At 49.5% G+C, this 25,120-nt stretch overlaps 2 protein-coding genes across 5 annotated transcripts; both read left to right on the top strand.

Annotated features, from left to right (window-relative positions):
- Positions 1 to 3,402: 3,402 nt before the first annotated feature.
- Positions 3,403 to 9,934, top strand: ARL2 (ADP ribosylation factor like GTPase 2). Of its 3 annotated transcripts, none has more exons than XR_004424334.1 (6): positions 3,403 to 3,556; positions 6,427 to 6,537; positions 6,632 to 6,794; positions 8,522 to 8,602; positions 8,699 to 8,866; positions 9,458 to 9,584. XR_004424334.1 is itself a non-coding variant. In XM_033119953.1 (5 exons), exons 1-5 carry the CDS (start codon positions 3,492 to 3,494, stop codon positions 9,590 to 9,592), a joined length of 555 nt encoding a protein of 184 aa, XP_032975844.1. In that variant the 5' UTR covers positions 3,403 to 3,491; the 3' UTR covers positions 9,593 to 9,934. The 3 variants fall into 3 exon arrangements, 1 of the variants encoding a protein (XP_032975844.1); XR_004424333.1 differs by having other exon boundaries at positions 8,682 to 8,866; XM_033119953.1 differs by lacking the exon at positions 8,699 to 8,866 and having other exon boundaries at positions 9,458 to 9,934.
- A 4,521-nt stretch (positions 9,935 to 14,455) lies between these two features.
- SNX15 (sorting nexin 15) lies at positions 14,456 to 24,950 on the top strand. Of its 2 annotated transcripts, XM_033119951.1 has the most exons (8): positions 14,456 to 14,671; positions 18,719 to 18,754; positions 18,941 to 19,061; positions 20,270 to 20,385; positions 20,484 to 20,649; positions 20,947 to 21,090; positions 23,674 to 23,931; positions 24,381 to 24,950. In XM_033119951.1, exons 1-8 carry the CDS (start codon positions 14,573 to 14,575, stop codon positions 24,485 to 24,487), a joined length of 1,047 nt encoding a protein of 348 aa, XP_032975842.1. In that variant the 5' UTR covers positions 14,456 to 14,572; the 3' UTR covers positions 24,488 to 24,950. The 2 variants fall into 2 exon arrangements, with proteins under 2 accessions (XP_032975842.1, XP_032975843.1); XM_033119952.1 differs by lacking the exon at positions 20,947 to 21,090.
- Positions 24,951 to 25,120: the final 170 nt, after the last annotated feature.

The raw sequence follows: 25,120 nt of genomic DNA, 5'->3' as shown, positions 1-25,120 counted from the left end.
CCAAGTCCTTCCCCCGCTCCTCAGGTTCTGAAAAAGACTGGAGATGTCACGTGCCCTTGGATGGATGACAGGGGTGTGAGGAAGAGCTCATTTCGTTATCTGGAAGTTGGAAAGGACACCTCATCTGCCTCCCACTCCAGGCAGCTGGGTTGAAACCTATAAGGAAGATGCTTGAACACTCTGACTTGTTCTTTGAAGCATTCAGCTGTGGCTTGCTCATTGTATGCACCAAGTGGGGACAGGGCCACCCTTGGATTCTTAAGGCAGACAAGGAGATGGCGTGGGAGCACTAGAGCAAGCCAGGGCAGAACTGGGGTCCATAGGCAGTTGCCATTCCAGGGATTAGGGGGCACACTCTTTTCCCCTGGCTTTCTTTGTTGTTGTTGTTCCAGGATAAAAAGAGTTTTGTTATTTTTCTTTTATGATTAAAAAGGTGATACAGGAAGTGTATGGATGGATCAAAGAGGCTATATCTCTTAAAATTAAAACTATAATGCCAAATTTTCTTCCCCACACATTGGGTAACACACCTCTTTAAAAAGCATCCCGGGGGCAGCCGGGTAGCTCAGTTGGTTAAAGCGAGGTGCTCTTAACAACAAGGTAATGGGTTCAATTCCCACATGGGCCACTGTGAGCTGCGCCCTCCACAACTAGATTGAAACAACTACTTGTCTTGGAGCTGATGGGTCCTGGAAAAGCACACTTAAAATAAATTTTAAAAATTTAAAAACTAATAATAAAAAATAAAATAAATAAAAGGCATCTAGAACTCCATCCTCAAGTTACAATCCACTTACTTAGCCCTAAGAAACTCTCCCTTCAAAAGCGGGTTTCACAGCTCTCAGGATTTGGGTATTTTAATTTCACGATTCTTTCTCGTGAATATATATATTCATAGCTATATATAACTACAGCTCTAGAGATCTTCTTTCCCAGTTTTCTTCCAAACATATTCCCTAGAGATTTTATTTCCTTAAGAGCACCCTTTCCTTCTTTCCAGAAGGCAAATGAAAACACTGCCTGCCAGTAGGCTCCTACGTACACTTGTCTTTAAAAGCCCCTCTTCCCCCCCACCCCATTTCTAGCTACATGCAATTATTATTCAAAACAACTGCTTCCTGGTCTCCGACTATTTTACAGAGCTTCCAGGTTGATTTTTCAGTTGATATTCATCGTTATCTACTATGTGGACCCGGGGAAGCCGCAATAACTGCTTGGAACTGGGCAGGGCCGGAAGCCTGACATTAAAACAAGGATTTCAATGCTCATGGCAGTTAGTAACGTAAAACAATCCAGAAGTGCTTCAGGTAATAATTTGAAGTCCCCCTCAAACCTGTTCCAGAAGTATCAGTTGAATTGCAGTGATTTTCAAATTTTTGTGACTGACTCTTAGTTGAGAAGTACATACATCCATATAAATATCTGAAACACATTTTAACAAACACTATAAACTTTTACTTAATGGGCAAAGGCAGCAATGCTTTCTGTTCTGTTCATTCTATTTAATTTTTGCTAGTGCTTCTAGGTTGAACACATGAAACTGACTGATATCTTAGTAGTCAACATGGGCGATTACATATGATTCAATGTATTTGTGACACTAATTTCACAATCTCCTGAAGGGGCTGCATACCACAGTTTGAAAAACATTGTTTAGTGAGTTATTGTCATTTTAAAAATTATAATGGTACTAAAGTTCACTTAATTTGGCATGGACATCTTTCCACGCAGGCACATTATAGCTCCACCTCTCCTTTCTCAAAGGTTTCATGAAACCCCCCCACACACACACACACACATGTACCCCAGCTTAAGTAACTGATCCCCACTGAAGGCACTTAGATTTCTTAGGAACCAGGAAAACAGTGCACTTTCCAGTTCAGATCTGAGTTTAAATTGCTGTCGCAGCTCCTTCATTCTCTGGACTCCACTATCACATCTCCAAAAAGGAAACAGACCTCTCAGGGTTGTCAGGAGGATGAAGTAGAAAATGTGGAGTACTTTATAAACAGTCACACAGAAGCTAGCCATTATCTTCAGCTGGTGCCTGACTGCCCCAAGCATTAGAACCTTCTGTGTTGCCCACTCACATTTACCCTGTGGTAGGCTGGGGGAAAGGGCTCAAAATAAGACAATAAGGCTCACCTTTTTGAGTTTACACTCTGCCTAGTCCCTGGCCTCAGTTTCCTCATTATTTTCTGGACTCAAGCACTAAGGTAAAGAACCAAACTCTTGGATAAAGTCATTCATTCAACAACAAATATTTGAATATCTACTATATGCCAGTCAGGGTGCTAAGCACCATGTGAGCCTTAACTTTCTCATCTGCAAAAGAAATAGACAAATGATGGGCACATTGGGTGGGATAATTCTTTGTGCAGGTCTGTACCCCGCCCTCTAAGTGACAGGGACCTCCCTGGTAATTGGGACAACCCAATGATGCCCTGTCACATTTTGAAAACGCCCTTCATGGCATTTTCTCCCTTGATGGAGAACCCCCGCCCTCCCTCTATGACTCCAGGTGCCAGGGAAAGGGGGAGGCCTTGTAACTGGCAGGTTCAGGATGACACCCTAGGTCCAACCAAGATGAGGAGGATCTGGACCATGTTTTCAGGGAGCAGAGCTGCTGGTCCCGTGCCCCACACAAAAACGCAGGATATGGTGAGGCCGAAAAGGAGCACCAACGGAGCCATAGATAGGGGAGTCATACCACTATATTCTCAATGGCGGCTGGTTGAGACACAAAAGCAAACATCCACCAGTACCCCAATGCGGGGTCTTCCTGCACCCCTCTCTCTGGCAGCCAGGCGAGACACTGGAAGTAGGATTCACACGATCCGCAATCCATCTGCTTGCTAACCGCACTTGCCAACCACAATCCGAAGTCACTTCTCTGCCAACCAACCCCTTTGCGGAGCGAGGACAGTTATATTAGTGGCTGATGGCTAATCGGTAACAGCTAATGCCCATCTGATTATAGCTGATGGCCATCTAATAACCAAGCCAGCACCTTTCCACGTGAGACCAAGAGCCTGGAAACTGCTCTCTGGGACTCTGTCTCCACAGAGCCTTACACTGGCCAAAGGATAAACTCATCAACAATCTTGGGGCTCTCCATTGGTTCTGACTCCTGCCTCTTCTTACTTCCTATGCAGCCAAAACACAATCCAGGAACTTCAGGTTTCCGTTCCCATTTGAGCCTGGGGTCCTGGAGAGGAAGGAATGGCGGTGCTCTCGTCCTTCAAGCCCTCGGTATGCGAAGGGTTAACTGCAGGTTGGTGAAGAGTTAGCGCAGAAGTCCCCATCACCGCTAGAGGGACCTTCGCAGAGGCACCAATGGGTGACTTCGCGGTCACGTGGGAATGAGGGCGGGACCAAGCGAGGGGCCCGCCAATAGGCTGTGTTGTCAGTGGGCGTGATAGCCAATAGGAGCAGGGCGAGGGGTCCCGGGACTAGGAAGCAACGGCGGCCAGGAGGGGGTTACGGGGACCATGGGCCTTCTGACCATCCTGAAGAAGATGAAGCAGAAAGAGCGGGAGCTGCGACTACTCATGCTGTATCCTCCCGGACGCAGAAGCGGCCAGGGTAGCGGGGCCCCGCCGGGCAGGCGGCACCAGGCGCCCCCTACCGGGCGCAGGGTGAGCGGCCGGCCGGCCCGTCCCAACTGCCCATTGTGCGTCACGCACGTGGGGACTACCAATCACTTGCGGCGGGGGCCCGGGAGGAGGCCGTACCATCGACTCGGGGCGGGGGAAATCCGTTTTCAAGGCAAAGGTGTGAGCCTCATGGCGCAGCGGCCGCACCAGGTGCCCCGGTGTAGAGGGGAAGTGGGTCCTGGAGGTGACTCTGACGCCACACCACCCTTTGGTCTGGCCCAGGCTTGGGGCCTCGGTTCTCCTGGGCTCTAACCTCCTCCCCCTGCCCGTGGGGGCCGGCCTCAGGCCCGGGCCCCGCCCTCAAGGTCGGAATCCCGGGGGCGTGAGGGCACCGTCCTCAGCTCCCGGGAGAGGCGTGTGTGGCCTCGGTGGGTTCGTTCGCCAGTGGGTCCAGTAGTCGTGTTTGTTTGCTGCTGCACGACCCCGTGGTTTTTGGCTGACGGGTTGTAGGCCCGAGGGCCCCGCCGACCTTCCGAGTCCCATTAGCAGGCGTCTGTATTACTTTGTGCCAGGCCCCGCGTGGACTCTGCCATCCAAGAGCTGGGCTGCCCTCACCCCCAGCTCCCCTAGCAGGGAGAGAAGACACGTGCACAAATAACTCCAATAATATTCACATCATGTCTGTTTAAAGAGTTCTTTGAAAGGCTCAGAGAATTCACTCATCCAATAAATATTTTTTGAGCACCTACTCTGTGCTAGGCACTGTCCTAGGGGCTGGGGTAAAACAGCAAAACAAAAACAACCCCTTCCTTCATGGACATTATATAATGCTGGAAGGAGAAAGATGTTAACAAAGCAAATAAGTAAAATATATCGTATGTATGGAGGAGGATGCATTTAAATAAGGGGGTTAAAGAGGCCACGTTAAGAGTGAATCGGAGGTGAGGGACCGAATCATGTAGATATCTGGGGGAAATTGTTTAAGCAAAGGGAACAGCAAATGCAAATGCCTGGAAGGATGAACTCAAGAGGGTCTTCAAAGGAATGTTAAGGAGGGCAGTGTGGCAGGAGGAGAGTACTAGGTTAGGACAGAAGGGTGATGGAAGGGCCTCACTGTAGGACCTTTCGCTTCTTGGCTTTTCCTTTAAATGAGAAGTGTGGAGGGGAGATGTGCTCTGAGAATAGTTAGGCCACTGCAGTATCGCGGATGAGATAGGATGGTGGCTCAAACCAGGTGAGATAGATGGTGGCTCAAGGTGATGGAAGTTGGGGGCATTTTGACAGTAGGCCAGCAGGAATTGCTGGGGAGAGAGAGAGAGAGAGAGAGAGAGAGAGAGAGAGAGAGAGAAGTCAAATATGACTGCTAGGTTTCTGGCCTGAGCAATTAGAAGAATGAGGAGCCATTTGCTTGGATAGAGAAGCGGGCAGGGAGCAAGTTCAAAGGGAAGATGGGAGTTCACTTTTGGCAGCTGGGTGAGACATATACATTTGGGAGTCATCAGCATAAAGATGGTATTTGAAGCTGTGATCCTAGATGAGATCATCAAAAGCGTGGACAGACGAGGGAACCGAGGTGTTCCTAGTTCAGGAGGTCAGGGAGATGAGGAGTGGCCAGATGTGTCCTGGAGTGGAGGAAGGCACAGGCTACTCGGTCAGGTGCTGCTGGTGGAGCAGAAGGATGAGGACTGAGGACTGCCCAGCCCTTGGAGGGCAACATGGGGGTCCTTAGGGACCGACATTGGCAAGAGCAGTTGTGGGGAAGCAGGGCGAGCAAAAGCCTCATGGGTTCAAGAAAGAGCAGGAGGACAGAAATTGGAGAGGATGAGTGTGGACACAGGAGTATGGATTTGCTGTAAAGGGGGGAAATAAAGGAATAAGTAAGGGGGGGAGGGATAGAGAGGATGATGTTTGCTGCTTCTAAGGGGGGAGAGACGCCAGAGGGTATCAGTTGAGGGGAATGATCCAGTGGGGAAGGAAATGTGAATGGTGGAGTTAGGGGTCAGGGAATAGTCAGCAGCCAATGAGCAGGGGCTAAGTCTGAGTCTCAGGAGAGGTGCTCTGTCACCCCCACGTCACTAGTTTGAATCACCCATGTCAGGTGAGGAAAAGGTTACTGAGTCTAAGGCCTGGGCCCCCCTCCCAGCTGCAGACCCCTTAAGTGCTAGAAGGAAAGAGGAGGGTGGTTCTCTCTGGCTGGTGAGCTCACGCACTTGTTTGTACACTCACTCAGCAGCAGGGTTTGGAAGAGTCCTGAAACAAGGTCACCCGCTGCCTCCAGACACTTGCTCTTGCTGTTCCCTCTGTCTAGAACACTCTTCCCCCAATGCTTCAAAAAGCTGGCGCCTTGTAGATTGGACCTCAGCTCAAAACCCTCAGAGAGGTCTTTCCTGGCACCCAAGCTGAAGGAAGCTTCTCCGATGTGATGGCCCTCTCTGAAAGCCTCCTCCTTGTATTTCTAACACGCACCAGGACCTGATAGTACCTTGTTTCTCCTTGGTTTGTACCCTGTCGACTGTCTCTGCACTAGAATGTAAGCTGCACACAGGTAAGACTTTGACTCCGGGGTCCCCCAGCACCAGAAGAGGGCCTGGCATTGAGAAGGTATTCAATAAATATTGCGGAGTGAATTCAGGAGTCTTTGGTCAGCAGGAGATGATAAGATATGTTTCTTGATACTTTCACATTTATCCTGGGCCGATTATGGGTCAGGCATGTGCTCCACTGATTTTGATAGGTGGTAGGAAATTATTTATCCCCTAAGAGAGGGGCACTGTGATGATTCACCACCCTGCAGAGCATGGGGGTTTCTCCTTAACCTGGCGCGCCCCAGCGGCCTGGACAACGCTGGCAAAACAACCATCCTCAAGAAGTTCAATGGAGAAGACATTGACACCATCTCCCCAACGCTGGGCTTCAACATCAAGACCCTGGAACACCGGGGGTGAGCAGGGTCCCTGCGGGCGGGCAGCCCAGAGCAGGGTGGGGAGGGTGGGCGAGGGGCCAGGCTGACCTTCCAGCCACCCCTCCCTGCCCAGATTCAAGCTGAACATCTGGGATGTGGGCGGCCAGAAGTCCCTGCGGTCCTACTGGCGGAACTACTTTGAGAGCACCGATGGCCTCATCTGGGTGGTGGACAGCGCCGACCGCCAGCGCATGCAGGACTGCCAGCGGGAGCTCCAGAACCTGTTGGTGGAAGAGGTGGGCAGGGGGCCTGGCTGAGGGGGGCTGTGGGGGGAGCCGGGCTCCCACCTGTATTCAGGCCCCGACACTTTGTGCACATACGTGGATGTGTGGACACCTTCCTCAGCAGATTCCCTGAGGGCTCCATGACCCCAGAGAGACACCTATGGCAGGGTCTCTTCCTTCCCTGAGCCCTCACCACATGCCCAGCACCCTTGGGGAGGCAGAGAGACAACCTGTATACCTAGTCCTGGGAGGCCCGTGGTGCCACAGGCAGGACACGCTGTGGACTGAGATCTGTGTTCACGTCCCTGTGAGGTCACTGCTTCACCACCCTGAGCTTAAGTTTCCACACCTTGAATCAGGCTTTAGGGAGGAGGACTGCAGGCCAGCGTGTGAGGCTTTGGAGGCAGCGGAACCTAGCTCAGGAGTCAGATTCTAAACTGTGTGACCGCAGGCAAGGCACTTAACCTCTCTGAACCTCCACTTCTCATCTCTAAGATGGGCATTGTAGGGTGATATTTCTTATCTGGCCCAAACACTTTTCTTTAAATAAAGTTTTAGATTTATAGAAAAGTTGCAGATAATGAAGAGAGACCCCGTATATCCTTCACCCAGCTTCCCCAGGGTTAACCTCTCACATAATCACCGTATATTTGTCAAAACTAAGAAATTAACATTGAAAAGTTACTCTTAAAAAACGACAGATTACATTTGGATTTCTCCAGTTTTTACACTGATGTCCTTTTTCTGTTCCAGGATTTGATCTAGGTTCCCTATACTGCATTTAGGTGAAAACAAGGGCACTTTTGAAAGTGAGAGCGGGGCTTGTTAATAATTACGCAGGGACAACAGGCATCAACAGGGCTGTCCTGGGCACACAGGGACATGGTCCCCTGGTATAACAGCTACCTCCCAGGGGCGTCGAGCAGCACCCGTGAGATCATGGCTGTCAAAAGCCCAGGCCTGGCACGTCGAGGCCCTCTATAAGAGCTAGGTCCACCCACCCACATGGAGCGACTCCCAGGACCAACACATACAGTAGTACCTCGGTTTTCGAATGTCTCCAGTGACGAACGTTTTGGTTTACGAACGCCGTAAAACCGGAAGCAAATGTTTTCAAACACGCCTCGGAAGTCGAACATGTCACGTGGCTTCTGCTGAGTGCAAGATCCTGAGGCCTAGCTGTCGGCTGTTTTCGGACATTTCAGAACCTGAACGGTTTTCCGAAAAGGAGTACGTTCGAAAACCGAGGTACCACTGTACATGAAAATAACTGGAATGAGAGTCCTGTCAGGGCAGTGGAACAGTTCAAGGGCTACATGAACTTGGAAAAGGGAAAGGCCACTTCCAGCAGACCCCAGGGCCTCGGGGACAGTTGCCCTGTTTATGCACATCAGATATCAGATGGAGCAGTCTAGAACCACAGCGGGTGACGGGATCTTCTTGTCCATCACCCTCTCCCCTTTTAAGGTGGAGGAATCTGAATAATAGACGAAAAGGGTGCCCCATAGGTGGCGGTTGGACTAGAACCAGGGCCCCGGGCCCAGTCCAGGACTCCCTCTACCCCATGTGTGCCTGGCTTCAGGCAGCGTCCACACTGCCTGTCCCCCACTTGGGCCTCTCTCACCACCAGGGAGCCTTGCCCTGACCTTCCAGGCTGGTCTCCGACTCCAGATGCTGTGGGCGTTAGATGAACCAGGCTGCCCTCTGAGACCCCATCCCCCTGTATTTGTCTCCCCCAGCGCCTGGCTGGAGCCACCCTCCTCATCTTTGCCAACAAGCAGGACCTGCCTGGAGCACTGTCCTCTAACGCCATCCGGGAGGTGAGTTCAGGCCTCGCTCAGGCTCACGGAGGAAAAGGCACACATTTCTTTGTTAACTGATTTTAAAAGCATTTATTAGCCCCTGCTGTGTGGCAGGACCTATTCAGGGCACTGGGATTCCTCGGGCATAGTGGAGCCTCACAGCCTGGAGGAAGGCAGAGCTGCAAATAGATCACCCACAGGATAAGGGCCACGTACTGCATGCTTCCTGTGTGCTAGGCTGTTCGCATGGATTCACTCATTCAATTCTCACAACCTCATGAGGTAGGAACTATTATTATCTTTCTATAGATGGTGAAGCAGGCTTAGTGAGGTTAGGTAACTCGCCAAGGGTTACACAGCCAGTAAGTAGACAAGTCAGGATTTAAACACAGGCCTGCCTGACCCCAGAGTCTGCATCTTAAGCATGACTCTAGAGCTTCAGCACCAGAATGAGAAAGAGTGGAGTTAGAATCTTGGTTCTGCCACTTACTAGCTGTGTGACCTTAGGCAGGTTTCTTGACCTCTCTGAGCTTTGGTTTCCTCCTTGGTAAAATGGCCGGCACAGTCCCTGGCTCATGTGGCCTTGGGAGGAATGGATGAGAGGACATTTGTAGGGCCCATAGCACAATTCCTACATCCTAGCAGATGCTTGGGAGCCTGCGTTGTGATTCTGTTCCTAAGGAGTAGTGCTGGCATGGTGATGTACAGAGAGCTCGGGTGCCTCGGGGGAGCTGACAGATCTTCACCAAGGGCCAAGGGCGGCTTCTCAGAGCAGGGCCTTGAGGAGGTGTGGATTTCCCCTGGGCCAGGCAAGGGAAGGAGCTTCGGTCAGGCAGGGTCACTGGACCCCACCAGCACCGCCCCCCCTTTCAGGCCCTGGAGCTGGACTCCATCCGCAGTCACCACTGGTGCATCCAGGGCTGCAGCGCTGTCACCGGGGAGAACCTGCTGCCTGGCATTGACTGGCTCCTGGACGACATTTCCAGCCGCATCTTCACGGCCGACTGAGTGTCTCCAGATGCCCTTGCTTCACAGTACCCCCCCTGCCCCTGCCCCAGGCCCTCACCAAGCTCCATCCGTGGGGGGAAGAGAATCAGCCCGCCCGACTAACACTCCCCATCCCCCTCAGTAACCTGCTGCTGCTGCCACCCACTCCTGCTCCGTGGCCAGCTCGCTCCCACGGCGGGAGGGCTGCCACCCTGGCTGTCACCCTGGCTCCTGACCCAGCCTACCTACAGCTGCCATACCAAGAGGCGAGGGCAGGGGCTGGCAGGGGGCTGCCTCTGCTGCTATCCAGGCTGTGGGCGTCGACCTTTGCTCCGCTGTGAGAATAAACTTCCTTGTCCTGATTCCCAACTGAGTCATTTCTTGATTGAATAGCTTGAGAGACCACCTAGAGCCCACAGTCCAGTGGGGGACACAAAGGGATAGAATTTCAGTCAGAGGCTTACTGCTGCTATGTCAAAGGGATGTGCACGTCATTCCACTTGGAAGAGCCTAGGCAGGCTTCTCAGAGGAGGTGACATTAAAACTGGGAGTAAAGGATGAGTAGAAGTTTTCTGGATAGAGGAAGGGTCAAGAAAGTTTACCAGAGCTATTGCTACCCTCAGAGACATAGATTAGAAAAAGGAAACACCCCCATAGCAGGGCTCTCAATTTCTTGAATGGAACATGGGCTGAATTTCAGCTTCCAACTTCATGTCATAGCCAGGAACCCACCTGCAGTGGACAACCTGCATAGCTGTACAAGGCAGCATTGGTTCAAGCAGAGGAATGAAGAGCAAGGGCTCTTGGGAAATGGGGAGGGGTGAGGACTCAGGTAGGAGATGTGGGCATCAAGCTGGGACTAGCTGAGAGCAGCGCTGGGAAGGGGCCTTCCCTGAATGCTATAGGGCACTCTAGAGCAGGGGCCAGGCTGGAAAAGGATGGGAACCATGGCCATCCCAGGTGGCAGGGTAGGTATTTTCACAGGGCCACCTGCTGTTGTCCCAACTTACTCTGCAGGGTTCTGTTCAAAGCACTCGCTGCTCAGTCACATTTAAGAAAGACCCTAAACAGCACAGATCTTAGTATCCCATTCACATGGGAACTGAGCCTCCAGGAGGTAATGTGACTTGCTCAAAGCCACCCAGCTAGGAAGTCGGGGAGCTGGGATTTGGACCCAGCACACTTAGCCATTATGCCCTACTAACCGCTTTCACTTTTTGTCTCTGCTCAAAATTCAAACACCAGGGAGAGGGGGCCTAATGAAGGGAAAGGCGAGGAAGAGACAACCAGATTTACTCCTAAACTGGCACTAGGAGCTCTTCTTGGCGGGGTAGAGACCTGTGCAAAATCTGGGCTGTTAGGGTGAAAGAAGGGAAACAGGTGTTGGGTGGACAACCTTAGAACGTTAACTGTCCTTCAGTGTGGAAAATTAGAACCGCCTGCCCTGTCCTCTGTAAGACGGACACTGTGATCCCCACGCTCCTAAACCCTATGCCGAGTGAACACACCCAGGCTCCAGAACTAAACCCCAGTTCTGCCACGCATTGGGTGATGCCGAGCAAGTTGCCCAATCTGTGGCTCAGTTTCCCCATCTGCAGAAAGATAATGGCACCTGCGTCCTAGGGTTGGGGCAAGGACCAAATGGGTGGGTGTCTTATGTGCCTTAAGCACTGTTTAATGTTAGCTGTAATTATCATTATATGAACCAGCAGGAGCTCAAGCAGATCCAAATAACGTGAACTCAGCCATCCTGTCCCGAGTGAGTCACCCCAGTGTTCAAGTCCTCCTGGGGGCCCTTAGGAAGCAGCATCCTTGATTTAAAATGTGAATTGCAGGGGCCGGCCCGGTGGCTCAGGCGGTTGGAGCTCTGTGCTCCTAACTCTGAAGGCTGCCGGTTCGATTCCCACATGGGCCAGTGGGCTCTCAACCACAAGGTTGCCAGTTCAATTCCTCGAATCCCACAAGGGATGGTGGGCTCTGACCCCTGCAACTAAGGTTGAACACAGCACCTTGAGCTGAGCTGCCGCTGAGCTCCCGGATGGATCAGTTGGTTGGAGCACGTCTCAACCACTAGGTTGCCCACGAGGGATGGTGGACTGCACCCCCTGCAACTAGCAACAGCAACTGGACCTGGAGCTGGGCTGTGCCCTCCACAACTAAGATTGAAAGGACAACAACTTGACTTGGAAAAAAAGTCCTGGAAGTACACATTATTCCCCAATAAAGTCCTGTTCCCCTTCCCCAATAAAATCTTTAAAAAAAAAAAAACAAAACGTGAATTGCATGGTTAGAGACAAGGAAATAACAAGGTTATTATACTCATCACAAAGGCCTATGAATGGGGAATTTGAGCTGTGGCAGAAAGTCTGCATCACATGGTCAAAAGACCCAGTTCGAATGTGGGGAGCAGGCCTCCTGCATCTGTGCATTTGCAAATTTCCCTTCTCCCATGACTTCTATAAATACAAGGTTCTTCTGTTTGCTTCTAGTGATGGAACTGGTGGAGTTAGTGGTGTGGAGAAGGCCAGAGGCTAAACTGATCTACACAGGAAAGGGCTTGGAGGGGACAGGAAGAAAAAAGGTGGAAACGGGGTAATCAGGAGCTGCTGGGGCAGGTAGGGGAGGTAATGATGGACAGAGAAGACTTGGAGCCACTGCCCTGCCCAGAGAGCTTTGGACAGCAGCAGCCATGTCTAAAGGGGTTTTTAGAGGAGCCCAGGTGTGTGTAGTGTGAGGGAACGCCACCACATCCCAGCCTCCTCCAGAACACCTCTTAGAAGAACTACCTCATTTCCAAGCTCCCAAGAGTCTGATGGGGTTTTTGCTTTGTGATTCTTTCTGGAGACTGGCCATACAGCACCCATACATCTGCGTTCTACTGACAAGACTGGCCATGATGCTTACGTGCTTCCCATACTACTACATTTAAGCTTCACAACCTGGTGATGGTACAGTCAGGGTCCTCGATGGCCTGCCCCAGATACAAGATTACAACTACCTTCAACAGAAAGGATATTTCTTGAAAGGATGTTGGGAACTCACAGCGTTCCAATGGAGGTGGGACATCCAGGCTTGGAAAACTGTGCTGCAGAGGCTGGGCGGCCAAACACACAGCCTACACTGTATTCCAGTGTCACGAGCTAGGCTCACAGATCATGCTGCAGTCTCTTCCTGCAAGGGGACTGACCCCTGAGACTCGCAGACCCTCAGGATCTACCCGGCACTGACTGAGGCCTCCACGGTAGCCATGGCTTCGAGCGAGAACTAAGGCAAACACACAGGTCTAGTACCTTTCAATATGCTCATTTATTCACACAGAAAATGCAGTGGGGAGAATAGTCTCCTTAACATCAATATCACAATATAATCATAGCAATATGGCCATCATTATAGCAATAACAAGTTATTAGTGGTAAAGTATTTTGATAATGAACTGGTCCCAGAGTCAATCAGAATCCAGTGTGCAGGGCGGCTGGTCCAGAGGTCGGTCCAGCAGAGGTTTGGTCTGAGTCTGACAGTGCAAGCAGGTTTTTGGGGCAGAGGAGCAGCGTGGTCACCTCTAGGTTGAGACCAGCTCTCTGAGCTGTCAAAGTCTTGGGTTCTTACGGACTTCAGTAGAGCCGTAGGACATCACATTATCAGTCCTCACAGACTTGTTTTCTATCAGTCCACACAGCTGCACTGTCCATCTGGTGGTTGTTTACTTGTCTATCTTCATGGGGAATTTCCACAGCACTCTGTCCAAGATGAAGTTACTCTTGCTCATACAAAATGGTCACTCTTGCTCATATAAAAACACTTTTGGGGCCGGCCTGGTGGCTCAGGCGGTTGAAGCTCCGTGCTCCTAATGCCAAAGGCTGCCAGTTAGATTCCCACATGGGCCAGTGGGCTCTCAACCACAAGGTTGCCAGTTCGACTCCTGCAAGGGATGGTGGATTGCGCCCCCTGCAACTAACAACGGCAACTGGACCTGGAACTGAGCTGTGCCCTCCACAACTAAGATTGAAAGGACAACAACTTGACTTGGAAAAAGTCCTGGAAGTACACACTGTGCCCCAATAAAGTCCTGTTCCCCTTCACCAATAAAATCTTTAAAAAACAAACAAACAAACAAACACTTTCAGGAGTGCTTTACACATCCAGAAACAAGTTGGTCCCCTTGTCAGGCACTGTCCCTCACTGAAGATACAAGGCCTGAAGAGAGAGTCCACTCCTACCTGGGACCTGGGGCAAGGAAAGGAGGTGGCACCTTTGGAATCTGGGTAGGAGGCTGGAGGGCTACACAAACTAGAGAACTACCTCCAAACAAAGATCTGGTGCAATGGTACGAACAGGAAGAAGTGGGGTGAATGCGGGTCAGACCCACAAAGAAAAAAAGAAATACCCACTGCAGTAGATTCTATTACAAATATCCCCATTCTAGAGATGAGAAACTGAGGTTCAAATAGTTATGGGAAAGTCATACAGCTAGTTAGAAGTGTAACTTCAGAACCCGTGACACCATCGTGCTTCTCCAAGGCTTTATTTTGCTCCTCCCTCCCCGGGCCTTCCAGAAAACATGCATTAGCGAATTCTGTGGAGGGAGGCAGGGAAATAATTTGGCTAAATCTGGCACATATTGGACACAATAAAAATTGAGTGAATGGATGAAAAAAAGAAATTGGAAAGCAGACGAGAAGACGTTTGGAGATCTGTGATGAGGGTCTATGCTCAGATGGGTGGACTTGATCGCTCGACAGAGATGAGTGATCCAACCTCCCTGATCCTTACTTTCAAATCACCTAGTTTACGCTTCACCAACGACCGAGAACTTTTTAGACGATCCCTTACCCGCGCTCCTGGGCCGAGAATTGCACAGTCACTTGTGACCAGCTCCCTGGGCCCGAGTCTGAAGGGCGCAGGCCCAGGCGAGGCGGCGGCTGGCGGCGGCTGGCCCTGAGGGGCGGGGGCGGCGTGGAGGAGGTGGACCTTGGCGGTCAGCTCTGCTCCAGCTGTGTTGCCATGTCCCGCCAGGTGAAGGACGACTTCTTGCGACACTACACAGTCTCCGATCCCCGGACCCACCCCAAGGGTTATACCGAGTACAAAGTGACCGCGCAGGTGAAGTGGGGCCCAGCGGGGACCTTACCCTTTTAACAAGAGGGAAACTGTTTTACCTTAAGGGAAGGCGCAACTGGAACCTCCCTTTTTGGATGACAGAAATGGGTTTCCCCTTTAAGGGGAGGCTATGGCGCGAGTCTTAGTTTACACCTTTAGCCATCAGGGGGCGGGGTCTTGCGAGGGCGCTGTCTTCTTAAAAGGGCTTGAACCGCAATTCTCGGACCGGCGAGTTGGGGTGCTGTCGCCCAACTTCTGATGTTTGGGCATTAGGCTGTGAATTTCTTTAACATGAAAACTCTAGCTCAACCCAAATATTAGTTCTCCAATCTCTTGTAAGTTTTGTTTTTTGGTTCATTTGATATTTATATAAATGCCCTTTAAAGAGTTCATTTTTGGGGGGTGGTAGGTTGGCTCAGTTGATTAGAGCGTGGTGCTGGTGGCACCAGCGTTGTCGGTTCGCTCCCCTCTTGGGCCACTGGGAGCTGCACCCTCCTTAAGAAAAGAAAAAAATACATATTTTTTAATTTCTCAAAAAATACTTGTCTATGACTTTAAAAAATCATACAGTTCAAAAGAATTTAAGGAGTAAGTCTCCATCTTCACAGTCATAGCAGGAAGTCAATTGATAAAGATTAAAGTTGATAAATGAAGCAGTAACAACGTTATAAACACATCATTTAGAGACCTGGAGGAAAGGATTAAAAGAATTAAAACCAGAAACAGTATCATAGACTATCTGTAGAGTGAATAGAACTGATTCGTGGAAGACTTTTTCACTGTTAATTTTCTGGTACCTTTAGAATTTTGAACTAGGCAACTACTAAACTGGTGCATTAGTAACCATTAAAAGTGGAGCAAAAATACAAAGACACTTCCAAAGTGATTTAAGTCCAGATCCTAATGAACTTTCCCCAAATCTTTTTTAAAATTTATTTTTCAATTACAGTTGAAATACAATATATTTGTTTCAGGTGTACAACATAGTGATTATACATTTAAATACCTTATTAAGTGATCACCCCTCTAAGTCTAGTACCCATCTGACATTCTATGTAGTTATGACAATATTGCTGACTTATTCTCTATGCTGTACTTTACATTCCTGTGACTGTTTTTATAACTGGCAATTTGTACATTTTAATCCCCTCACCTTTTTCACCCAGGCCCCCAACCTCCTCCCATCTGGCAATCATCAATTTGTTCCCTGTATCTATGAGTTTGTTTCTGTTTTCTTTGTTTATTTATTTTGTTTTTTAGATTCTATATATAAATGAAATCATATGGTATTTGTCTTTCTCTGTATGACTTATTTCACTTAGCATAAGACCCTCTAGGTCTATCCATGTTGTTGCAAATGGCAAGATTTCAATCTTTTTACAGCTGGGTAATATTTCATTGTATATATGTACATCTTCTTTATTCATTCTTCTTTTGATGGGCTCCCCAAATCTTTTATAATGTTTTCTCCATGCCTAAAAAATACAATTAAAAAGATAGTTCCTGGGAAGATGGACTGGAGGGTGGGGTGGGTGTGGCAAGGGATACCTTTTCCTATAAATCTCTCTGTTGGCTTTTTAAATAAGTAGCGTGCATTATTTTGATATGTTTTTATAACTTTTTAAGATAAATAATTTTCCCTCCCTTCCCATTCCATTCATCATCTTCATAGAAACTATTGCTGCTAGTTCCTTATTTTTCCTTGCAGGTAAACTCTAAATTTAAAAGCAAATATAAGTATCCATTTTATTATGACACATAGTAGCATTTCTGCATCTTGCTTTTTTCACTTACTGGTGTTCCTCAATTTTTTGTTGTTTCACCTTTTAATTTTTGTAAACTGAGACATAATTTATATGAATATGCACAAATCTTAAGTGTACAGCTCAATAATTTTCACATATGTAAACACCACTAAGATCAAGATATAGACATTTCCACCACCCCAGAAGGTTTCTTTGTACCTTTCCAGTTACTAGTCCTCCTCCTACAGAGGTAACCACTGTCCCAACTTCTATTACCATAGATTAGTTTTGTTCTTGAACTTCATATGAATGGAGTTGCACAGCAAGTACTGTTTTGTGTCTGGCCTTTTTCATTCAGTATGTTTTTGGAATTCATCCTTGTTGCAAGTCTAAGTAGTTTGCTCTTTTTTCTTGCTGAGTCGTAGCAGTGCAATGTATGAATATACCATCATTTCTTTATTCATTCTCCTGTTGGACATTTGGGATGTTTCTAAAAATATTTTCGTTGTTAGGAGTAAAGCTGTGTGAACATTTGTGGACAAGTGTTTTTTATGGACATGTGTACTCATTTCTCCATGGTATATACCTAGGGGAGGACTTGGTGAGTCATTTGATAGGCATATGTGTAGCTTTCCTGGAAACTGCCAGTTTTCTAAAGTGGTTGTTCTGTTTTATACTCCCATTCTTGCCAGTACTTGATGTCATCAGCATCTTTAATTTTAGCCATTCTTGGTGAGTGTATAGTATCTCACTGGAGTATTAATTAGCATTTCTCTGATGATGAATGATGTTGAGTATATTTTCATAATCGTATTGGCCACTCTTCTTTTGTGGGAGGTGCCTGTTAAGTATTTTGTCCCATTTTTAAAGTTGGGTGTTAGTCTTGTCTTTTTAGTGTTGAGTTGTAGGAGTTCCTTGTATATTCTGGATATGACTCCTTTGTCAGGTATGTATTTCTCAGGGGTTTTTAAAAATAGTTTAGGCAAGTCTGTTGGTAAAAGCAAAAGCCAGGGTTTTAGCCCTACCAGCCCCCCATACGTGGTGTGTGACCTTACACAGGTCATTTCCCCTCTCCCAGCCTCCATTTCCTCATCTTTTAAAAGAGCGTGACCACCTCTCTGGGATCTAGGATAATGATCAGGAGATGTTTTGAAAACTCTCAAGTGCTCTAAGCTGTAGGGTGTTCTTTTTTAATTATTACGAATATAACAGTGAAAATGGAGTTTCCTTTCCACCTCAGACCCCAGATTGCGCTTCCGGGGGCCACAACCCCGGTGATGGTTTCTTCTATGCTCGGCAGTGTTTGTCCACAGAGGTTTCCTCCTTTTAGGAAGGAGTGGGTCCTGGGACAGAACTTCCATTTTTAGAGAACTTGGGGTTCTTTGGTTTCAAAAGAAATTACAGGGACTTGGCTCTTTGAGATAAAAGTTGAGCTGAGGATGGAGCGGTCTAGATGTGCTGTTAGGAATCCTCCCATTTGACAGATGAAGAAATGGGCTAATGAGGACAGGAAAGTTAAAGGACCTGACACACAATAAGGGCAAGGCTGCTCTGAGCCTTGGTTTCCCCATCTGTAAAATGAAGCCATCTCCAAAGGCCCTTCCAGCTCTCGAAACATCTTTTTTTTTTCCTAAATTAAAATGTTTTTCAATTACAGTGACATACAATATTATATTAGTTTCAGGTGTATAACATAGTGATTAGACATTTATATAACTTAGGAAGTGATCTCCCCAATAAGTCTGACACCACACGTGGTTATTACAATATTATTGATGTTCCTTGTTCTGTACTTTAGGTTCCCATGACTGTTTTTATAACTGGCAATTTGCACATCTTAATACCTACCCGCTTTTCATCCATCCCCCCAAACACCCTCCCATCTGGCAACCATAAATATGTTTTCTATATCTATGAGTTCGTTTCTGTTTTGTTTGTTCATTTATTTTGTTTTTTAGATTCCACAGAGAAGTAAAGAAACATCTTTGCAGGGAGTTTCAGGCCTGTCTATCCAGTAGCCACATTTTAAAAAAGTAACAAGAAACAAGTTAATTTTAATAATACAGTCTAACCCAATATATCCAAAATATTCTCTTGAACACATAATCAGTTCATACATTGTTGAGATAGTTTACAGTGTTTCCGAGTCACAGCCAAAGCCTTAAAGCCAGGACACCTTGAGACCAGTGGCCACTGCCCCTTTGGGAGGAACTGGGATGATTCCTGGGGCACCCTGGGATTTTTTAGGGTGATAAGGTGTCAGGTGTCGGTCTCCGGTCTCACCTGGTTCTTGCCTTTCTTGCAGTTCATCTCAAAGAGGAACCCAGAGGATGGCAAAGAGGTGAGGTTCCTGGGAGAAAGGGGGACCATTCCCCAATTCCAGATCTGGAGACAGTAGAGAAACAGCTGGTAACTGCTAGGAGACCAGCCCTGCTTCTTCCCTGGCCCTGGGAGGAGGGGTTGCTGCAGCCCAATCCTCACACAGCCCCACTCATGCTGGTCCAGTCTAGTCTCACCTCCCTCTTAGGTGGTGGTCTGGAAGCGGTACAGCGACTTCCGCAAGCTGCATGGTGACCTGGCCTACACCCACCGCAACCTCTTCCGCCGTCTTGAGGAGTTCCCTGCTTTCCCCCGGGCCCAAGTCTTTGGTGAGTGTTGATCTAGGCATTTAGGCCAAAGATGGCGGAAGAGTTGGGCAAAGGGGACCTCTGCTGGTGGCAGCTGGATAGACGGGGCCTGAAACTCCCTGCAAAGACGTTTTGAGAGCTGGAAGGGCCCTTGGAGATGGGGAAACCAAGGCTCAGAGCAGCCTTGCCCTTATTGTGTGTCAGGTCCTTTAACTTTCCTGTCCTCGTTAGCCCTATTTTCAAGATGAGACAACTGAGGCTCAGGGAGTTGAAGGGGCTGGGTCTTTAAGTGGCAGAACCAGAATTCCGACCCACAAGCCCGTTTCCGGTAGACCCACACTGTCTGAAAACAGCAGCCGTAAGCCACATGTCTGGGGCGCACCAGAAGTGTGATGAGCCTGAACTCTGGCATGCTATATGGGACACCTGCGGAAAAAAGGCTGTAAACTATCTCAACGGTGTATGTATTGATTACGTGTTCGAATGAGAATATTTTGGATGTATTGGGTTAGACTATATTATTAAAATTAACTTGTTTCTTTTTACTTTTTAAAAATGTGGCTACTAGGAAATTGTAAGTTACACGTGTGGCTCATATATATTTCTGTTGGACAGGGCTGATCTGTACTTGGGTCTCTAGACTTCACCTTTTACAGCAAGGTGAAGAGTTGCTGCTGGCCGGTTATGCCAGGCAGTGGGGAGTGCAGCAGGCTACTCCCCAAGGCAGCACGATAACTAGCCCAGAGATAGATAACTCTGTATGATACCTAGAGCAGAGCAGTGAAACTATTTAAAAAAAAAAAAAGGAGACTGGCTGTGTGACCGTGGGCAAGTCACTTCCCCTCCTCTGAGCCTTCCTTTCCTCCCCATTACATCAAAGCCATATGAAATTATTTTCTTATTGGTTGCCTGCCTCCCCTTGTCTAGGTTGTGATATCCATAAGGGCAGAGACCTTGCTTCTCTCTCATTCACCTTCTGAACCTACCACATAGTAGGTGCTCAATAACCATCTGGTAAATGGTTGATCAGGGAGATCAGTCCCTCCTTGCAAGCACCCCCCCCCACCCCCCCCACCCCCCACACCTGGCGGAGTCAGGGAAGATTGCTGGGAGAATAGGGAAGGGGGCCGCTCAGATCCTCTCCAGGCAGAACCAGGAAAAGTGGCCTGGGGACCAGAGGCCCCTGTGGGTCACCTCTTCTCTCCCTGCCCCTTGTCTGGGGGCCACAGGCCGGTTCGAAGCCTCGGTGATTGAGGAGCGGCGAAAGGGGGCTGAGGACTTGCTTCGCTTCACCGTGCACATCCCCGCGCTCAACAACAGCCCTCAACTCAAGGAGTTCTTCCGGGTATGTACATCTGCTTCTCCTCCCTAGCACCTGGGGAAACTTCCTGCCCACCAGGCTGCACCCGATGACTCCCCCTGGCTGGTCCTTCTTTCCTGCAGGGTGGAGAGGTGACACGACTATCCGAGGTGTCCAGGGACCTGCATATCCTTCCACCCCCTCTGATCCCACCACCCCCTGAGGAGCCCCAGCCACCACCTGATGAGTCCTGGTTGCCCCAGCCACTCCCTGTAGAGAAGAGGGGCCTTGAAGAGTTGGAGGTGCCAGGTACATCGGGGTGGGGCGGGGAGCCAGGGCTCGGGGATCCAGAGTGGGGCAAGGGGTACACGCCCTCCTCGGTGATTTTAGTGAAAAGCCTGGAGTGTGTTCCAGTGCCTCTACTACTAATCTGCCAGGAGCTGCACAGGTCATTTAGGCTATAGTTTCTTAATCTGTAAAATGGGCACAAACCCTAAGAATGGGCTTGTCTATGTTGCTACAAGTATTCAGTGAAAGGTAACTCCATTGTGAAAGCTGGGAAGTAAAAAGGGCAGGCGTCAATGTCCCCAATGATCTATTCCTCAGCGGACCCCCCACCATCCAGCCCTGCCCAGGAGGCCCTGGATCTCCTCTTTAACTGTGGGACCACCGAGGAGGCGTCCAGTTCCCCTGCCCGAGGCCCCCTCACCGAGGCTGAGCTTGCCCTCTTCGACCCCTTCTCCAAGGAAGGTAACAAGCTGGGACAAGCATATGGCGGGCTGGGGAAGGAGGTCCTAGGGGCGCCGAGGCAGGCAGAGCCACCACCTATGCTGTGGACCTGTAAAACAGAGACAGGAGCCCCCTGTGGGCAAATAGCAACCTCAATGAGAGTGAGAAGCAGGCGCTGTGCCTTAGCCTATGGCCCACGTCCCTGTACAGTGAGCAGCCATGGAGGAAGGAAATTAGCCACTTCCCACGATGGGCTCTTCTCCCTGAGAAAGCTCTGGAATGAGCAGAGCTCACCCTACTCTGAGAGGGTTTGAGTTCCTCTCATTGGAAGCCCAAGCTGGGGGTGTCCTGGCCGGCTCAGGGTCCGGCTGCAGATCCTGAAGGCAGGAGAGGCCTTTTGGTCACGGGGGTGAGGCCTGGGCTCAGAGAGCAGCAGGGGAAGGCCCTGGAGCAGCTGCTGGCACGGGGACACTAGAAACAGAAGAGCACCCATGGAGGTCCAGGTCCTGAGCTCCTGGCTCTAAGATCAGGGGACCTGACAGTCCCAGGCTCTGAGACACTGGATCTTGTCATTGTGCAATTCTCCGAGTTTATGCTGTTCCCGCAGCTGGGTTGATGAAGTGGCTCATCTCACTTCGGGATCATCATGAATCAACTTCATTTTGGATTCCTCAATAGTCTATTGAAGCCCGTTTTGTTGGCTTCCCTTCTTCGCCGTTTGGTGACCTCCTGGCAGACCCTTAGCTATCTGATCAATTTCAGCCACTTGAGTTCTCTCACGCTCGAATCTAATCCAAATCAGGATCTCAGTCTCCCATCCACTTTTCAGCCTCCCCTGCCCACCTGGCTCAGGCCTGACTGGTGGCCTGGCCCCTGGCCATGGTGACGAGAGCGTGAGGAGCATTCTTTTGCTCTTCTAGTTCTGCTCCCTACCTTCCCTGTGCGAGCCCCTCCAGGGCTAGGGAGGGGAAAGAGGGATTGGAGGGGAAAGGCAGGGATGGTGTCACTGGAACTGATGTACCCAGACTTTGAGAGGCAAGTGTCCAAACACTCCGCCTTGCCCCATCCGAGCCCCCTGGGGTGCCTGGGCCAGATGCTTGGGCAGAAGGCTCTGAAGATTTCTGAAAGGTGGCTCCCATGAGACATCCCTCAGCCCATGGGAAAACTCTCAAATCCTTGCCCCCCCCCCAAGCCTGGAAGGGCCACTTGCTCAGATGCTGCCTCATCTCCTTGCCCTACTGTTGTGGGCACTTCCAGCAAGAATTCTCAGGCAAGGAGCCAGCACCATCTCTCTCTTCGTCACAGGCACCGAACTCCTGAACTCTAATATTAGGGCGTCCCAAGAACACTCTGCCTTCTGCTCCATTAGCAATAGAGAGAGAGCTGCAGGTCCAGCTGCGAAGTGACATGTCATCTTCCCTTCCTGCAGGAGGCCCCTGGTCTCCTCATGGGGTCACTTGGGTGGGACTGGAATGATGCTCGCCTTGCCCTCTCTAGGCCAGTGGTGAGCCACGGTGCTTCATGCTCCTGCACCATCCCTTCAGAGGCCTTTTCATCACAGATTCACCAGATCGCTAGCCTTCTTTTGTGTAAACTTCAGAGGGGATGTTGGACCACTTCCTTGCCAGTCCTGGGGGGATATATAATGAGCCTTTTTCTCTGGAATGTGAGGATGTCCACAACCACTGTCTTCACATGTGGGGCCTCAGCTGAAATCATTAAGACCTCATAAAAGCCCCAAGATTCTCTGAATCCATTATTCTAAGATTCCTAGGCTTGTAGTATTTCTACCCTTGGCCTGGCGTAGTTGGTCTAGCATCCTTCAGTTAAACTTTGTGGAGGGAATTCTGTGATAGATCAACTGTAGTTGGAGGGCTGTAGGACTTGTGACCCCGAGCTCACAACTAATGTGTACCTAAAGAAAGAATTAGGGGACCGGCCCGGTGGCTCAGGTGGTTGGAGCTCCGTGCTCCTAACGCTGAAGGCTGCTGGTTCAATTCCCACATGGGCCAATGGGCTCTCAACCACAAGGTTGCCGGTTCGATTCTTTGACTCCCGCAAGGGATGGTGGGCTCCGCCCCCTGCAACTAAGATTGAACACAGCACCTTGAGCTGAGCTGAGCTGAGCTGCACCTGAGCTCCCGAATGGCTCATTTGGTTGGAGTGCGGGCTCTCAACCACAAGGTTGTGGGTTCGACTCCCACAAGGGATGCTGCGCCCCCTGCAACTAACAACAGCAAGTAGACCTGGAGCTGAGCTGCGCCCTCCACAACTAAGATTGAAAGGACAACAACTTGACTTGGAAAAAGTCCTGGAAGTACACACTGTTCCCCCAACAAAGTCCTGTTCCCCTTCCCTAATAAAATCTAAAAAAAATAATAAAAATAAAAAAATTAGGAAGGTGGGCTGTTTTTCAAAACTCCACCAATCAAATAGATCAAGATCAAAGCTAGTTTGCTATGCACAGTGACTTCTAGATTGCACAAGCACTGCTCCCCTCCACCTGTCAGGTTGGTACCCTGATGGGCAAGAGGTCTGGAGATGGGCACAAACCCTGGGAAAAGGAGGGCCAGTCTGGCTAGAGTCCTCCATATCTGATTGCAGAAGGTGCAGGCCCCAGTCCTACCCACATAGGTGAACTGGCAGCAATGGAGGCAGAGTCAGAGAGGCTGGACCAGGAACCCTGGGAGCCAGGAGGGCAGGAGGATGAAGAAGACGAGGAAAGAGGGTCTGCCCCTGCCTATCTGAGCCAAGCCACAGAGCTCATCACCCAGGCCCTACGGGACGAGAAAGCAGGCGCCTACCCTGCAGCTCTGCAGGGCTACCGGGATGGTGTTCACATCCTGCTTCAGGGAGTTCCGGGTGAGTAGGACTCCAGGGAGGATGGCCAGGCCTTGGGTCCCGGATAGTGCAGCAAAAGGAAGGGAAAGTGAAGAACAAGCACGTTAAGGATCAGAATTGCTCCTCATTGATCAGCTGTATAACCTTGGGGAGTTTCTCTACTTCTTGTGGCCTCCATTTTCTTGTTTGTAAAATGGAGAGAATAGATCTGATTCCCAGGGAAAGGGAAAGATACGCTGATGCTCTGTGAACTGTAAGGGTTTAGAGTTTCTCTTTCCATCTGCTGCCTCCACTGTTCACTTGCAGAGTCCCCCGCCCCCACATTCTGCCCAGCTACTGGGACTCAGACTCTCCCCGATTGTAGAGCAGAAAGAGGCCCTGGAAGGCAGCACGGTGGGGGAGGCCTGGTGTCGTTCACATAGACCAGGAGTTCTAAACCCAGGTACAGCTGAGCCATTCTCTCTCCACAGGTGATCCATCACCTGCCCGCAGGGAGGGTGTGAAGAAGAAGGCAGCTGAGTATCTAAAGCGGGCAGAGGAAATTCTGCACCTACACCTGTCCCAACTCCCACCCTGAGAAGGAGAGAGTGGACCCTTCCCGGGGACTCAAGCTCCAGCACTGCCAGCCACCCCCATCTCCTCTCCCTGGGGCTTGGCCCTATCTCCTGGTCTTAACTCCAGGGGCCATTTTTGTATGTAACTGGACCAAGAATGAGAAAAATAATGACTTCTTAGCTCCCTGACCACACCTGCCAGCATGGAAACAGGGACTCACACTTCTGATCCTGCCTGTCTCTTATCTCGATGTGTGAGCAGCAGCTCTGTCATTAAACTATCTGTTTACCTATCTAGAACCGGGGTCTGCAAATTACAGCCTGCAGCCAAATCTGGCCCGCTACCTTTTTTTTTGTAAGGCCCATGAGCTAGGATGGTTTTTACATTTTTTTAAATAGTTGAAAAAAAACCAAAAGAATATTCTGTGACAGGTGAAAATGATACAAAATTTAAGTATCTAAAAATAAAATTTTATTGGAACACAACCAAGCCCATTCTTTAGTAGGCTGCTTTCCCTCTACACCAGCAGAGTTGAATAGTTGCAGAATTGAGTGTGTAGTTGTGACTCTTAAGTCCCAAAACATTTACACAGTTTGCTGACCTCTGATCTAGAAAATGGGGAGAACGGCCTCCAGGGAAACAAGAGTGGAGAATG

Source organism: Rhinolophus ferrumequinum, chromosome 11 (assembly GCF_004115265.2).
Source record: "Rhinolophus ferrumequinum isolate MPI-CBG mRhiFer1 chromosome 11, mRhiFer1_v1.p, whole genome shotgun sequence".
Taxonomy (NCBI): Eukaryota; Metazoa; Chordata; class Mammalia; order Chiroptera; family Rhinolophidae; genus Rhinolophus; species Rhinolophus ferrumequinum.
This window is presented reverse-complemented; position numbering and strand designations above follow the sequence as displayed.

Coding starts and splice junctions, on each gene's coding strand:
- ARL2 (XM_033119953.1), top strand. CDS start 3,492: ATGGGCCTTCTGACCATCCTGAAGAAGATGAAGCAGAAAGAGCGGGAG. Junction 3,557..6,426: donor GAGCTGCGACTACTCATGCT/GTATCCTCCCGG, acceptor GGCGCGCCCCAG/CGGCCTGGACAACGCTGGCA. Junction 8,603..9,457: donor CCTCTAACGCCATCCGGGAG/GTGAGTTCAGGC, acceptor CCCCCCTTTCAG/GCCCTGGAGCTGGACTCCAT.
- SNX15 (XM_033119951.1), top strand. CDS start 14,573: ATGTCCCGCCAGGTGAAGGACGACTTCTTGCGACACTACACAGTCTCC. Junction 20,650..20,946: donor TGAAGAGTTGGAGGTGCCAG/GTACATCGGGGT, acceptor TCTATTCCTCAG/CGGACCCCCCACCATCCAGC. Junction 23,932..24,380: donor CCTGCTTCAGGGAGTTCCGG/GTGAGTAGGACT, acceptor CTCTCTCCACAG/GTGATCCATCACCTGCCCGC.